Source organism: Phymastichus coffea, unplaced genomic scaffold, assembly GCF_024137745.1.
Source record: "Phymastichus coffea isolate CEN01 unplaced genomic scaffold, Cenicafe_Pcof_1.1 PCOF00058, whole genome shotgun sequence".
Taxonomy (NCBI): domain Eukaryota; kingdom Metazoa; phylum Arthropoda; class Insecta; order Hymenoptera; family Eulophidae; genus Phymastichus; species Phymastichus coffea.
In genome coordinates, this window is record NW_026706869.1 from 20,752 (window position 1) to 34,908 (window position 14,157).

General features: G+C 49.2%; 1 protein-coding gene across 1 annotated transcript in view; it reads right to left on the reverse strand.

The window, feature by feature from the left end:
* Positions 1-3,033: 3,033 nt before the first annotated feature.
* Positions 3,034-14,157, reverse strand: part of LOC131666366 (transcription factor EC) — a 31,163-nt gene continuing 20,039 nt past the window's right edge. Inside the window, exons 5-8 of the mRNA XM_058938987.1 lie at positions 10,897-11,086; positions 8,802-8,877; positions 6,249-6,528; positions 3,034-3,995 (exon numbers count right to left, since the gene is read on the reverse strand). Coding sequence (XP_058794970.1) covers positions 3,747-3,995; positions 6,249-6,528; positions 8,802-8,877; positions 10,897-11,086 — 795 coding nt within the window. The 3' untranslated portion in view covers positions 3,034-3,746. The remainder of the gene's footprint in view (positions 3,996-6,248; positions 6,529-8,801; positions 8,878-10,896; positions 11,087-14,157) is intronic.

Below are 14,157 nucleotides of genomic sequence, written 5' to 3' on the forward strand. Positions count from 1 at the left end.
AACAGTGGAGAAAGAGAAAAAGAGTGGGAGTAGGGGGGAGAAGCGTCGCTGAATTAGCCACTTTGTATGAGCACCTGCAATTTGGAATTCAGCCCTCGAGCGAACTTTCACGACGTCGACGACGGCGCGCGCACCTCTCGCTGCGACTTTTACATGCACGAGGACCCTTGCAATTAGTTTACGCGTGTCTACGAGTGTCGCGTGTTTACACTTCGTTCGGGTTTTCTCTCTCTCTCTCTCTCTCTCTCTCTCTCTTTCTTTGCTCGAGCTGTACACCTGCGCGAAGCGACTGGCTAAATGGGAATTGTTCCCTTGTTCGGCGTTCGGAATCTCGTCTGTGAGGTCGCGAGCGGCGCCAAAACCAAATTAGCGAGAGGAGCTCGTTTGGAGTTGGTCTATTGCCCTGGCCCCGGTTTTTTGCCCCCTTATTTTTCCGCGGGCTAAGTAGCTAACTCGCCGAACGACATTAGGCGGCGGCCGGCAGCCGGCAGCAGAGCGCCATCAAAAAGCCAACAACGGCGAGCAACTTAATCCTTAACGATCTTTAAAAGTCGCGCCGCGGTCCCTTAATTAGCCCCGTTCCTCTCGCAGGGAGAAAGAAGCGCGCGAAGAGAGGCAGCGCGCTGCGCGCCCGTCGTCGCCGGTCTTCATCCCTTACATGCATAATTCTTCCGGATGCGCCTATGCTAATTGCGTGTAACGTAATCTCCACTTTTCAAAGTCCTCTCCCGCGCGGCTTTTCAGCGGAGGGACGGCAGCGCCCATGGAAATTCATAGTCATTACCATCCGACTGTCTCGTCGCGTTAGCATGCATTATTAATCGAGCCACCGGCCAAGCCGCCGCCGCCGGCGATCCCCGCTCGCGTAAGCGAAACCTCCCTGCGTTCCGACGACGCTGTGTTCTCGGTTCGGACGCCACGGGGCCTGCACCTCCGCCTGGCGTCGCGCGGCTCGAAAAAACAACGGAGAGGACGAGCCTCGGCTCGCGTTAATTCGACTGCCGGCGTCGATAAGGCAACGATCGTCGACGCCGGCCCGGCAATTAATCGCTCGAAGCTTTATCCCCCCTTTTTTCACTTTCGGGCGCGCTGGAGAAAAACGACACGGGCTTTGGGTGTTTTACGCGTTGCAGCGCGGCGGCAGCCGCCTAATCCCTCTTTGCCACCGAGAGAGAGCAGGAGTGGAAACGCAATTTGCCGGAAATGCGCCGGGGCTTTAGCCGCCGCGCGGCAGAGGGGCTGCAATATCGTCAATTGTGTCGACCGACGTTCCGAGAGCTCGCCCTTTGATTTTACGCCGTCGGCGCTCGCAGAGTGCCCTTTCTCTGGCGCTGCTTCGCTCGCGTTCTGATTTTCACGCGTGGCTCCACTCCTCGCGAGCTATCGCAGGATCCGTCGGGCAGCGAACTCGCGATAGAGTTGCCGCGTCTTCGTAATTGATGCATCGGTCGGAATAAGCGGAGTCGCGGTTGGAGGGCCGCTCGCGCCGCCACGGAAGAGTTGGCCGACCCTGCGCTCGGCTGTTTGTCTTGGGGCGATAGCCCTGCGGACAGCCGCGGGATGATGATGGACGACGCAATTTTGATTTATTTCTCGATTTGCCGCGCGGCGCGGGCGGCCGCTCTAACGACGATGCTTATCGCCGCGCATACGTGGCCGCCCGCCGCCGCCGCCGCATTACGCCGCGATGCCGCGATAAGGGCCATCCCTCAACTCTCCAGGCTGCGCCGATTATGACGGCTGCCAGCGAGCTCTGCCTTGCCGCCTCTCGACTCGCCGGTCCCCCGGCTCCCGTCAGCGTTTCGCTCGCAAAACCACGGGCGTTACTTTCGAGGTCTACTTTCATTTGGAACAAGACGAGGCGAAGGGACAGCGCGGCCAAACAGACGGTACGCGCACAGGGGTCGAGGTTTTTCGCGCCGCGCGCGAACCAAACGAAAAGCCGCACGCGGCCGCTTTACACGTCGACGAGCAACGAGCCATAAAATTCCCCTCGGCCGTTCCCCTCGGCAGCGCGCTGCGTGTCCCGCATTCCCGACGCCTCTCCCGTTGGCCAAACGGTATAAAGCCTCGACGCCTCGGCAATAACCTGCGCTTTCCAAACACCAAATTTAACACATACACACACACAGCCCGAGATTTTTACTACCGCCTGTTGACCCTTTGCTCTCGCTACTTTTTTTTCTTCTTGCGCTCTCTCCCGAGACTCGTAATTCCGCCTGCCCTTTTTTCTCCCTCTGCTCAGGTGCGCACTCGCGACGTTTTAGTACTGTTACGGAGATGCGGCAGGCCGTCAATGAATTTTTTTCCTCTTTCTCTGGGCAGCAATAAACCGAATGGTTGCGGATGCACACCAACTTGACACATATTTTTAATACTTTCTGCTCATTTCGGTATGACGCTAGTGTAGATTGCCACCTCCGTTTTTCTTCTTGTTGCTTTGTTTTCATTTTATTTTTCGTATCAAATACCAAATGAAATATCAATGCGGAATTTGTGCACGCGAATATGGAGGCGAGTGCCGTGAAACAATTCGAGTATGATATTAAATTTGGCGTTTGATTCAGCGAGGTAATTATAACAAGTGATTTGTCTTGTCGAATGCGCCAAACATTCGAATGATTCACGAAACATTTGGATTTACTCTAACTTTGCGCACAGTTATTAAATTCCGTTCGGACGATGGAAATTCGAACGTTTAATTATTAATATACTCGCTTTTGTTCGGATCGAGAGTGTACATACATAATTTATCGTTTTGAATTCAAAAAGGTTTCGTTCAAAATCAGTTGCTATACAATTGGAACATTAGAGTCACTTTGTGACTATCAAAATGATTTAAAGCAATCAATGCAATATGCATGAATTTCACAACGCTACCCACTTGCAATACGCTGTTTCAGCCGAACAGAAATTTGAGCAGTTTGTGTACCTGGCGTACAAGCATTTCATCGCTCACCCTTCACATGTATTTCGCGCTCAATTTTACAAGGTTCAACTAAGTGAAATGAATGATTTTATAATAATAGACATCTCAAATTTTATTGTTGAAATTCAACAGTAAAATAATACGTTCTTTTAACACAAGGATTCGAAAAAATATATGTATAATATATTACATATTTCATGAAATATTTTAACGGTAAATAATCGCTCGATAAAATTCACATCTCTCGTCAAAAAAATATATAAACGGTGAAATTCAACGGCTTCGCCTTTCTTTTGCTATGGGCGAAGAAAGAACAAAGAATAATAATGGTTTTTCAAAAGGAAAGGAAAATGAAAAAAGGAAGAAAACAATTACTAGTTAGGCTTGCCGCTCGCAAAAATCAACGGAGCGCATTTCGCACCATAATATGTGGTGATTGCCGAGGCAAGATCAACAAGAACAACAATAATAATACATGCTAAAAAATACTTTCTCTCTCTCTCTTTCTCTCACGCGTATCGTATACGGAATCATTTTCAGTTTTTTTTCTTTTTTACAAAGCTACGACCAGCGTTGCGGTGGCGTATCTTTCTTGCACGCACAATTTGTCCTTTTTCGTCGTCGTCGTCGTCGTCGTCGTCGTCGTCGTCGTCGTCGTCGTTGTGAGGAAAGATAGTAAAAGTAAACAACGTTCATAATGTGTTACGGTCATTGTAACAACGAAGTACAGGCACCACCAGTTCACTGCGCGCACACGTTCTTTTTTCGTCAAAAAGTCGAGGACTGCACGCAATTGGAGAACCAGTGGTCAGATGGGTTACGCCACAATGTCCATGTCCGAGGATGAATTTGAAGTTGTCGGTGCCAGGCTACCCAACGTGTCTTCGTCGGGTAACGGGTGATGGCATTGTGGCGCTGGTGGACTCAGCGGTGGCAAATGTGGCGACGACAGCATCGGATCGCCACCGTGAACTGGTCCCGATGCATCGTCCTCCATCAGGTCCTCCAGTTGCGACATACTCAAACCGGGCCCTCCTCCCGCGTCGTCCGACACTATATCCGGCAGCTGCAACATCAACAGTTTGCAACATACTTTGAAATGTCGCTCGTTCGAGTTTCTTTTCTCTTCGTTCGTCTTTTCCTCGTCGCGCGTAACAATGAATAGGCTCGTGTCAACGAATAATTCTCATACTTGTACTAATAATTTGCATCGAGCGTCAAGGTAAAGAGCCTCGTATTTTTCAATGCTAAGAAAAATATATGAACTCATTTTTAGAAGCTTCAATTTTGAAATTTCCGTATTTAATCATAAAATTTATTTGTAATAATTGTCCGCGTAGCGCTTTAATTTTAATATTGTTTGACGCTCTAAAAAGTAATTTGGAGCGTTCCATATTGAACACGCAGCGTGTCACAAGTTGATGAACTACACGTTCTACATTTTTCGCGTATAATTCAAAGTTGATAAATGCGACTGCATGTGTTTGATTCACTATGTCGCCTGATTAATCGGCGAGAACAAGCAAATATTTAATAGAAATCACTTTATCTTAACGTTTGACTCTTCATCCATCTCCTTATTGCGCCTGAATTTTTTTTTTTTTTTTTTTCGCGCCAGATAAAAAGTGTCGTGTAATTTTCAAGCGCTGCAAACCCGATTCCAAGTTTTGTAATCCCATCCAAAGCTTTACATAAGCCCACTGAGTATATTCGAATGCAGAAAAAAAGAAGAATCGCGACATGCTAAGCGTCTGCTGACGCCCTTCCGCGGAAATGCAAAGCGTACGTAAGTGGAAGTGGAAGACGAGCGAGGAAGTCGGTAATCGTGTTCGCGATAGCCTTGAATATTCATAGATCGCGATCGCATTTTTTTCAAAACAACATTATTCGAATGCGAATTATTAATGGTATACGCGTGCACCCAACAAAATCAAATCTACGCCTTACCGACGACTGCGTTTTTACTCTCGCGAGCTTGACGCCCCCACGGCCATAATTTCTGCTGCTGTGAGTCTGCTCATATCAATTTTATGATTTTTTACGACTTGAGCGTCGACACCACAAATGGGTTAGATAAGAGCGTTATGCAATCGTACAGGTGAGTTGTCCCCTTTTGTTTTGCAGCTGCTGCATCTTCTTGTTTTGCAAAATAAAGCGTCTTTCGGATAAATTACTTTGCCGAACGTGCGAAGAAAAAAGAAAAGGAGAATTGCGCGGAAAAGAAAAAAAAATTCAGACAATCGCCGGAGATCTTTCACTCGTTTGCTTTTATAACGAATTCATTCTCTTCCGGCGCGTTACGTAAGACTTTAGGTCTCGCTCCTATCTAGATTGCCCTGATAACGCTTTAGTGCGTTTCCAGTTTTTCATTACGGACTCGCGCGCGCTATAATCATGACTCCACATACTCCGAATCAAATCACGGTCTAGCTTTACAATTTTTTTTTTCCGACACTCCGTGCGCAAAGTGCGACTTCACCGCACGCTCGGCCAAAAACGTGCCCTCGAAATCGAACACTTGGAAGTGATTTTTGTCTCGTGTGACATTTCACCCTCGCTTCGCTTGGACGTAGACGTCACGCTAGACAAGAATCTACTTTCCCGCGCTTATATCGCTGGGTACTAATTTTCAAAGCGCAGAGCTAAATATAGAAAAAAATAGTAAAATTTGAGAATAGCTTTATATCGTTAATTTGCTTTACACAATCAATGTATATGATTATGAAATTATTGATGTAAAGCTTCTTTCGCAGAGATCGAACTTTGCTCGGGCTGTGTGGAAAAATAGTATAAGCGTGCATGAACACCTACCTCCCACGCGTGTGATAAACCAGCCACCTTCCGAACTTGTTGCGTAATGTAATATTTTTATTTCTTTATCGGGCTGTCGTATATTATATCCGTAAAAGTGACAAACATTATCTCGATTTACTACGAGCAACGCCGAATCTTTATTTTGATGCGATCGTATGAAAACAATTCAATCCGTTTATCCTCTTCTCTTGATTATTTCGTTTCGGTTTTTTTTTTCTTCACGAGTTATCGTCGAATCAAGTGAACTAAGACGTCATTTAATTACCAGCGAAATTTATCACCATTAAACGTCGATCGAAGAGATTTAAAATAAACTACACGATAAATCCTTATAAAGACTAAGTATCCTTCCTATCTCATGAATATTTACAAGTCTTTTTTGTTTTCTATTTTCACTCAAATATATTTAGGTCAATTTTATTGAAGCTACGAGAATGAAACGTTATCGATCTATTCCGGAGGGTCGTCAGTCGTTAATTCAATAAAAGGAGCATCGAGAGCCTACCTTTCTGTGTTCGTGCCTACTCTTGGAAAACGAATTGAGTAGACTGGCAGTGGGCGACGACCAGTTGAAGTCCGTGATTGGCAATCCGTGGGCCTTAGCTTGCAACTCCAACTCTTGAATGCGCAATAGAAGCCGACGGTTTTGATGCTCGAGCTGTTTGTGCCTGAGTTCGCTCTGCTTCATGCGTGTCAGCTCGTTCTTCAGGAGCTTTATGTACTCCACCGACGACTTGAGAATCGTGCCTTTGTTTGGCCTCACATCCCTTACGATCTCGTAATACCTACAGGACATAAAAGCGATTTCATAAATTTCTTTCGCTGCCTGTCGGAGCACCGTTAATTGTTCAAATTAATCGAACGAACGTTCTTCGTTAGATGCGATTCCAAATAACCGTTACTTAACTCGTTCAATATGCAAATTATCGCAGTATTGTTTGGTTTCGCTCAAAGTCCATTCTATCGCGGATCATTATCCGAAACGCAAATAAGTGAGCAGATGCGATTTGCATTTTTAAGAGGAAAATTAGTAAATTTATGTTTTTATAAATGCCATTAGCTACGGCGAAATGGAAATCTTGGAAAGGTCGAATTATACGTCAGAGAGTTTGGCCTTATCTTGAGCAATACTGCTGAACTAGTTTTTGTTCGGATTCTTTTCGAGGAGTACACATATACACTTGCAATAAATTATTATCGATGATCGGGCGATAAAAGGCCACCGGCAGAAGCTAAACGTGATTAGCTTCGAGATAAACATGGATACTCTTAGCTATCGCTCGAGAGGCACTCGTATGCGAAGGTGTTTTCACTCTCTCGATTCGTTATACGTACCGTCACGACCCACATCCGTTAATTCGATCAAGTGCTTTCTGTTTTTTTTTTGTCACCGCTACAGCGAAATATATACACCCCGAGATTACTTTTCCGGCTGGTGGTGTCGCGAAAAATTTGATCGAATATCCTCTCGCGACGTCATTTCCCGAAGAAATCTCAGAAGAATTTCCATAACACGTCGCGCGGAGTTTTTCCGTTGGCGCGCGAAATCAGAAAGTTGGCGCGTTCAAGTCATCGCCAACTCGACGTAATCTCAAGTGATACGTGCGCAGGGGAGCTTAATCAATTACAGACTTATCGGGTGTTTCTCTGATTGTGACCACCGAGAAATTGGAAATCAAACGTATAAACAGCCCTAGCCACTCGTTTAGGAAATGATTAACGAGGGCTGGTGAACGGTGAACGGCGCATTCCAGTAATGTCGTCATCGGTTGTCATTTGTCTGGTATATACGCTGATATCGATCAGAACTGGCTTACGATTATTTTTTTCTTTTTCCTCTTCTTTTTTTTTTTTTTTTCGTTAGTCGCAGAAGGAGCGCGAGGAGAAGGGGCGAGAGACCCAGCGAATTTAAAATTCTATCGGCGGAGTGCTGTTGAAATTGTTTGCCCTGCGCCATCGTTGAAAACGCTGAATTTGTAAACTGTCGACACGACCAACGAAAATTATCCGTGGGAAAAATGATGATGGGAAATTTCATTTTATTTATTTTATTCGATAGTCGACCCACTTTGTCGTAATAAATTCCTTTTCTGTAAATATTATCATCTTGTCATTTTTGTGTTTGAAAGAATTTTTGTTCAATAAATCACCGAAGGAATTCTAAGACAAGCTTAATCTCAAGAATCAGAGTGTAATGGGAAAATCCGCAATGGTCCCAATCAAAAAGGAACGATCTTTACAGCGCGTCGACTTTGCAAATCCGCGTCGACGAATTACCGCCTGGAGCCCGTCGTCGGCCCCGCCCGCTCGCATTAAGTCTCATTGCCGCGATAAGAAGTTTTGCGAGTGTCAAGGTAGAACTTTAAACATTGTCATCGGACAGAGACAAGCCGGACAGAAAGAAAATAAATACGAAGGAAAGAAAGCTACTTTGACTTTGACAAATCGGCCGAAGGAATTGATGTACGCGCACGGATAGCTCATTAGTATATACGTAGAGCCGGACACGGCATTGGTCTCCCCTCGCCTTGTATTTTTCAGACTATGATAAGAAACGCGATTTATCACGCCGTTTTTCTTTTTATTATTCGTTTAACGATTTGCTTTACGATCGTTGTCGTTTCGGATTTATTGTCTATCGTCGTTGCGCAATCACACCCAAGCATCATAATTATAATGATATGTATTTTCTTGCGGAGGAGCGCGTTATTTGGCCGTCTGTTTGCCGATCAAACAGTCGCGTCTTCGCCAGATGTTCTGCAGGCGAAGGAGAGTTTAGGTTTCCGGTGAGGCGCGTTGTTTGCCCGCGTGTCAAGATTTTTGAAACGATCTGTCGCGTCGCGCAAAGCCTTGCAGCGAAACTGATTAAACGAGCTCGCTGCTGGGAAGACGATCTTGGGTCCGCTTTGCAGGAGGCTCTAATTGCGAAACGCGGATGAAGAAAAATAGGCTGGCGATCCGTCCTCCTCTGGGCTGAGGTCCGAGCCGCATAAAAAGATCATTAGGAGAGTGGGCCGGAGCAATAAAAGGTGCGAATGAAAAATCGAGCGCCACTTACGGGTCGTTGGTCTTGGGTAGGAGGGTGCCAAGCTCCTTGATCCTGTCGTTGATGTTGAAACGTCGCCTCCGCTCGACTGAAAACAGACGAAAATCGACCATCGCATCAATCATTGTACCAAGCTTGATTTCCAAGCGACGCCAGTAGAGAAGCTCGGCTCCTCGTCATTGACTTCGGATTCTTCTTTTTTCACGAATACGTCGAATGCGTCGTCGAGCGATGGCGACTTCGCTTGCGTTTCCTTTCCGTTAAGCATTTTTAACGGGGCTGAGATTTCTCAGCGAAGCGCGCTGTTCGGCCGCCGAGGAACGGCAGTGGTCGCGGTGGAAATGACAACACGATGACGCACATTCCCGCCGAAAATGTCGTGCAATGGCACGCGGCCATTCGCTGGGAGGGAGAAGCCAAGCTGACGCATCAGTTTCTGTGTCGCGCCTTATCTGCCATTCTATAAACACAAGCGCGCATGTAGAGCGCGACTCGTAATTGGCAATACGCGCGCATAAAGATAGGTTCTTCGGCGGTGGGACACGCGTCGGCAGATTAGATAATCGCGCGCACTTTTCACGAAAATTAGCGGCGAGGCACGGGGAACGTCTTTATCGCGGCAAGTGCTGCCGCCCGTGTGTGCGAGTGCGCGTCCGATAATGACGAAACGTGTTTGGCCTCGCGTTTTCCTATGAATCTGCCTCTCCAACGCTTATCGAGCCGCGTATACGCTCGATTCCCCGAACCAGCAATCCGATCGAGTCCAATTGGCCGGATTATAGGTCCGTCCGCGTCTGCGTGCACACACGAGGGTGCTCGTGACGCTTCTGGACGCTTCCGCGAATTTATTTGAGGCAATTAGTTCGCGTGGATTGCGATTAATGGAAACGTTATTATTTCGGCGCGAAATCGATCGAAGCTCCGGGCCGCGCCCGCCGACTGGCCGATGCCAAAACTCGCCGGCCGAACGTTATCCGCGCTCACGGTCGCTGGCTCGCTCTTGGCGCTGCCGACGCGTTCTTTCCCAGCGAGAAACTCGCCTGCGCGCGAGGAAAATGCAAGAGCTCGCCGTTACTTATTTACGAGACAAGGCCGGCGTATTCCAAGACCGATAAATCGCGAAGGCGGAAAAATGAGTCCTCGAGAAAAATACAAGTCAGAGGGACATTGGAAAATTGGCCGATCCGCAAAGTTCGCGGCTCGATTGCGCCGATCGCCGCCGGCCACGGGAAGAAGGCACGGAAGCCGAGTGCAAGTCGACAGGAGCTCGGCGCCGCAGTCGCCGAAGTCGCCGACGTCGCCGGCAAAGGGAATGCCTAAAGGGTCGAGTGTACGCGCGCGTGTGCGTGGTGGGGCGCAGCGGGGCGCAGCGGGGCGCAGCGGGTCACAGCTGCGCAAAGTTTCGTCACTCGCGTCGGCTGATTAGATTGTAGGCGATGCGAACGAACGGAGGCACGTGTCTCTCGTCTTTGACGCCGGCCAATGAATTCCAATCGGGCCGGCGACTAATTAAAAGCGCAGCGCGGCACACCAGTGCCAGCTCGCAAACAGCCGAGCGACGACATCTGCGCCGCGAAATATCGTGCTCCGCCACGTAGGAGCGCGCGACTTCTTGTCCCCCTTTTTCCGGCCCTGCCCGTCCAGCCGACTTCATTTGCATTGTGCGCGCATATTGCCTCGCGAGCATTTCCCTTCGTCGCTTTCGGCACTCGTTGGCGGCAGCGTTCCAGGCTGTTCCAGATCACGGCGACGAAAGCTCATCGGCCGAAAATGACGAGCGCGAGGCCAGCCGCAGGACACCAGGCCTGTTCGGCCATTCGCAGAAGCTTCGCGCCGACGAGGCTTGAAAGCCGCGCGGGAGAGCATAAAAATCTTAAGAGATCCTCGGCTCTCGGCGTGCGCCAGCCTCAATAATTCCAAGTCCGGCCGTACGTCCCGGGTGGTCCTTTGAAGGGGGGCCGCCTTTGAGAAGACAAGAAGCTCTCGGCGGTGAATATTTGATGCCGCCACGCGGGGAATGCACTTTTGCTCGCGGAATGCACCGCCTCCTTGCCGATTCGTGCGCGAGCGCGCTGTGGCTTTTCTTCTCGCTCGCGCGGATACTCACTCATGTTGTGATTGTCCTTTTTCTGTCGGTCCTTGGCGAGAGCGTGAATTTCGGCATCCGTGAGCAGGAGCGGCTCGTTCTTTATCGACAAGTCCGGCAGACTGGACAAACTGCCCGATTGACCCTCCTTCAGACCGTCGCCCAGCGAACCGGTCTCGAAAGACAGAATGTCGTCCAGCAGATCCTCCGCCTGCAAAACCATCGTTGAGAGTGTTTTCTCAAACTGCCGATCCTTCGCAAGTGAAATAGCCCGAAGGCCAAACGCGTTTCTATTGCTATCGCCTAATAGCCGACTCGAGTGTGCGTGCCGACGAGAGAGCGCGGCTCGTCGGAAAAAAACAAAAAACTTCCGATTCCGCGTTATCGGCTCTCGCGGACATGACCCGCAGCTGGCAATTAACGACGCGCTGTTGATGGGACGGCCACAGGTGGAGAGAAATTTCGTCATATCGCCTGTTATCTCGGCTCATTATCACGAAATTCTTCCGTGGCGGCGAGGCGAGCGAAGAAGAGACACGTCGCTGCAAGTAGGTTAAACAAATCCTCGTCGCCGCTGTTATTTTTATAATCTCCGCGCCGGTGCGCAGAGAAAAAAGAAATCCCTGAACGGCTAATAATTCCTTATTAGTTCGCTTCGCAACGACTAACCGTTTGCAAATGGAACGACACGCGCGCTCGCGCGATTGTTCACCAAAGTCCTTGCGAAAAAATAAAAGAGAGAGAAAAACAAGCGTACATCTACATCAGAAGTGCGGCTTTCTCCGATCGCGAGAAAAAGAGAAAAACAACAACAACAAAAAGAGACGACAAAAAAATAAGAAGAATAAGCTTCCGGGCAGCTCTCGGGGATAACACGTGCGCATCATCTGCACCGGATGGTTATTATTGTTTGCGTAATCGTTACGTAAGCGAGGGCAGAGCGCCGTGGCGGCCGCCTCTCCGCGACCATTCGCGAATTCGCGAATTCGCAAATTCGCAAATTCGCAAATTGCTCTTTTTCTCTGCCGAGTGGACTCTCTTTTTTGTTTCTCTTTTTCATTTTCGAAATCGCATCGCGCCAACGTCGCTCGGCCCTTCGGCGCCGCTGCCGCTCCACTTGCTCCACTCGCTCTCGACATAATTTGTCGAAATAATTGCCTTGTCATCAGCCGCGCGCGTACATTTGCATGCTAATTGACATGCGTGTGTTAACGGCACAACAATTTGTCGACAATCATAGTCACCGCGCCTCCTCCTGAACTTTCTAATTAGCGAATTTGCCCTTGAAAACGAAAAATCTGGATGCCCGAATGCTCTCCTCCGTCAATCGTCTATCGACGGATTTATTGGTTGGAGAAATCGCCTCCGATCTACAGACCGCTACTGGCACTCAATAGATCGCGAGGCTTCGCTATCAGCGCTCGATCGTCATCGACGAAATCATTACCGACGAGCGCGTTGAAAAATACCTCAAGTTTATTTCCTACCAGCGATGGATATCAACGAACCGCGAGAGAATGCCAACCGTGACGAAATAGAAAAATCGCGCGACAACGCGCCGCTTTCTAACCATGAACAACAGAATGGCGCGGCGACCTTCGCATTAATGCCGGCGTTGCTTCGAATTAATGGTCAACTTTTCAGCGCCAAAGGGGATAAAAAGGATCTCACGCCAGAAAATATTGAAAAGTCCGCTGGCGAGACTCTTTAAAACTTTCCTCCTTTCTTTTTCTCCTTTTTCACTGGCTGCTGCTACGAACAAGTTCGCAGCTGAATCAGTCGATTTTCCCTACGTTCGCGCTTCCCTTCAACTTTCGGTTTGTTGTGCGAGGCAGAGAGAGAGAAACTTTGCCGGAGTACATAGGCGCAGCGGAATTTTCTCCTTGACCTGCGACGCTTTAGCGCGTTCGCGTTGCAGCTACATGGACAGCTCGAGGATAAAAAAAGGCATTTTTTTTCAAAGTTTCTCTTACACGATAATTGAATTTTGCTCGTGGAGCATTTGAAACTCGATCGTCGCAATCGCAGGCGCGCGCGCGCGACGACGACTTTACCTGCCGCGAAATTTCGGTAGCTGCAGTCGCGAGATCTCGAGAAGCCGTGGCGAGAGCGAACGCGCGCGCGGCTATAGATCAATTGATTGCAAAACTCTCGATCAATTGGCGCGCTCCCGTTTCCATTCCGCGTATCGCTTTGACTTGCCGAGTTTAGCCGCCGCCGCCGGCAGCTGCTGCTGCTGCTGCTGCTAATGCCATCTCGGCGCGCGATTAAGTAGTTTAATAGCGTGGAAGCTGCGCGGGTCTTCGTTCGTTTCTCGTCGCCAGCTTTATTATTCGAGCGGCGCAATTATTCGTCGGTCACGCGCGAGCCTGGAAAGCCCGCGAATCTCGTCTCGGCCGAGCTTTCGCCGCGTGGGGCCGGTGGCTGCGCAAACAAAACCATCTAGCGGCGACGCCGTCGCACGCGCGCGCAAACACAGCAGCGCTGTAAATAACGAGGCACGCCAGCTAATTGATTCAATTCCCGATGTACTTGAAACTTGTCGTGGAATGGCTGCGGCCAGTCGCGAGCGAGCAACAAATAAATAAGCGCGGCTTTTCCGGAAATATCAATCGCCGAGATGCGCCGTTAAGAGGAGTCCTTGAATCGGGAGGAGGAAAAAAATAAAAAGCACTTTCATAAGTTGGTCGCCGCGCGCAGAGAAGGACTCGCACTCGTCGTCTTATCTCCGCCGCGTGCAACACGTACGTAATCCCATTTGCCGGCGCCCAATAAAGAGCTAAACGCCCCTACAATATCCATAAACCCGGCAATCTTCTCTCTCTCTCTCTCTCTCTCTCTCTCTCTCTCTCTCTCTCTCTCTCTCTCTCTCTCTCTCTCTCTCTCTCTCTCGGCGCGCTTTCAGAGCTCCGCGTGGCGGAGAATGAGAAACGCGTTGCTCCTGCTGCCTGCCTGCCTGACGGCTACGTCGTTCATTAAAAAAGAATGCATCGAGTCCGCAGTTTTACCGCTTCGTAAACACGCCGTCTTGGCCGTGGGCTGCGACTGGCGCGTTTCGATTTCGCACGTCTCTCGACTTCGCGCCTCGCCCGCGCTCAATTTGGTACTCGGTCGCGACCCCATTACGCGTCGCGCACGCGAGATCCCGGCCGCCACCTCGTCACCGAGGCGAAGCAGCGGGGATCTCGTCCGCGACACGCCGTCGAGCTGCCGCCGCGCCGCTTGATAAGACAATGGATTCTCGAGGTATGATGTTTGCGAAAGTAACTGCCGACTCGATGC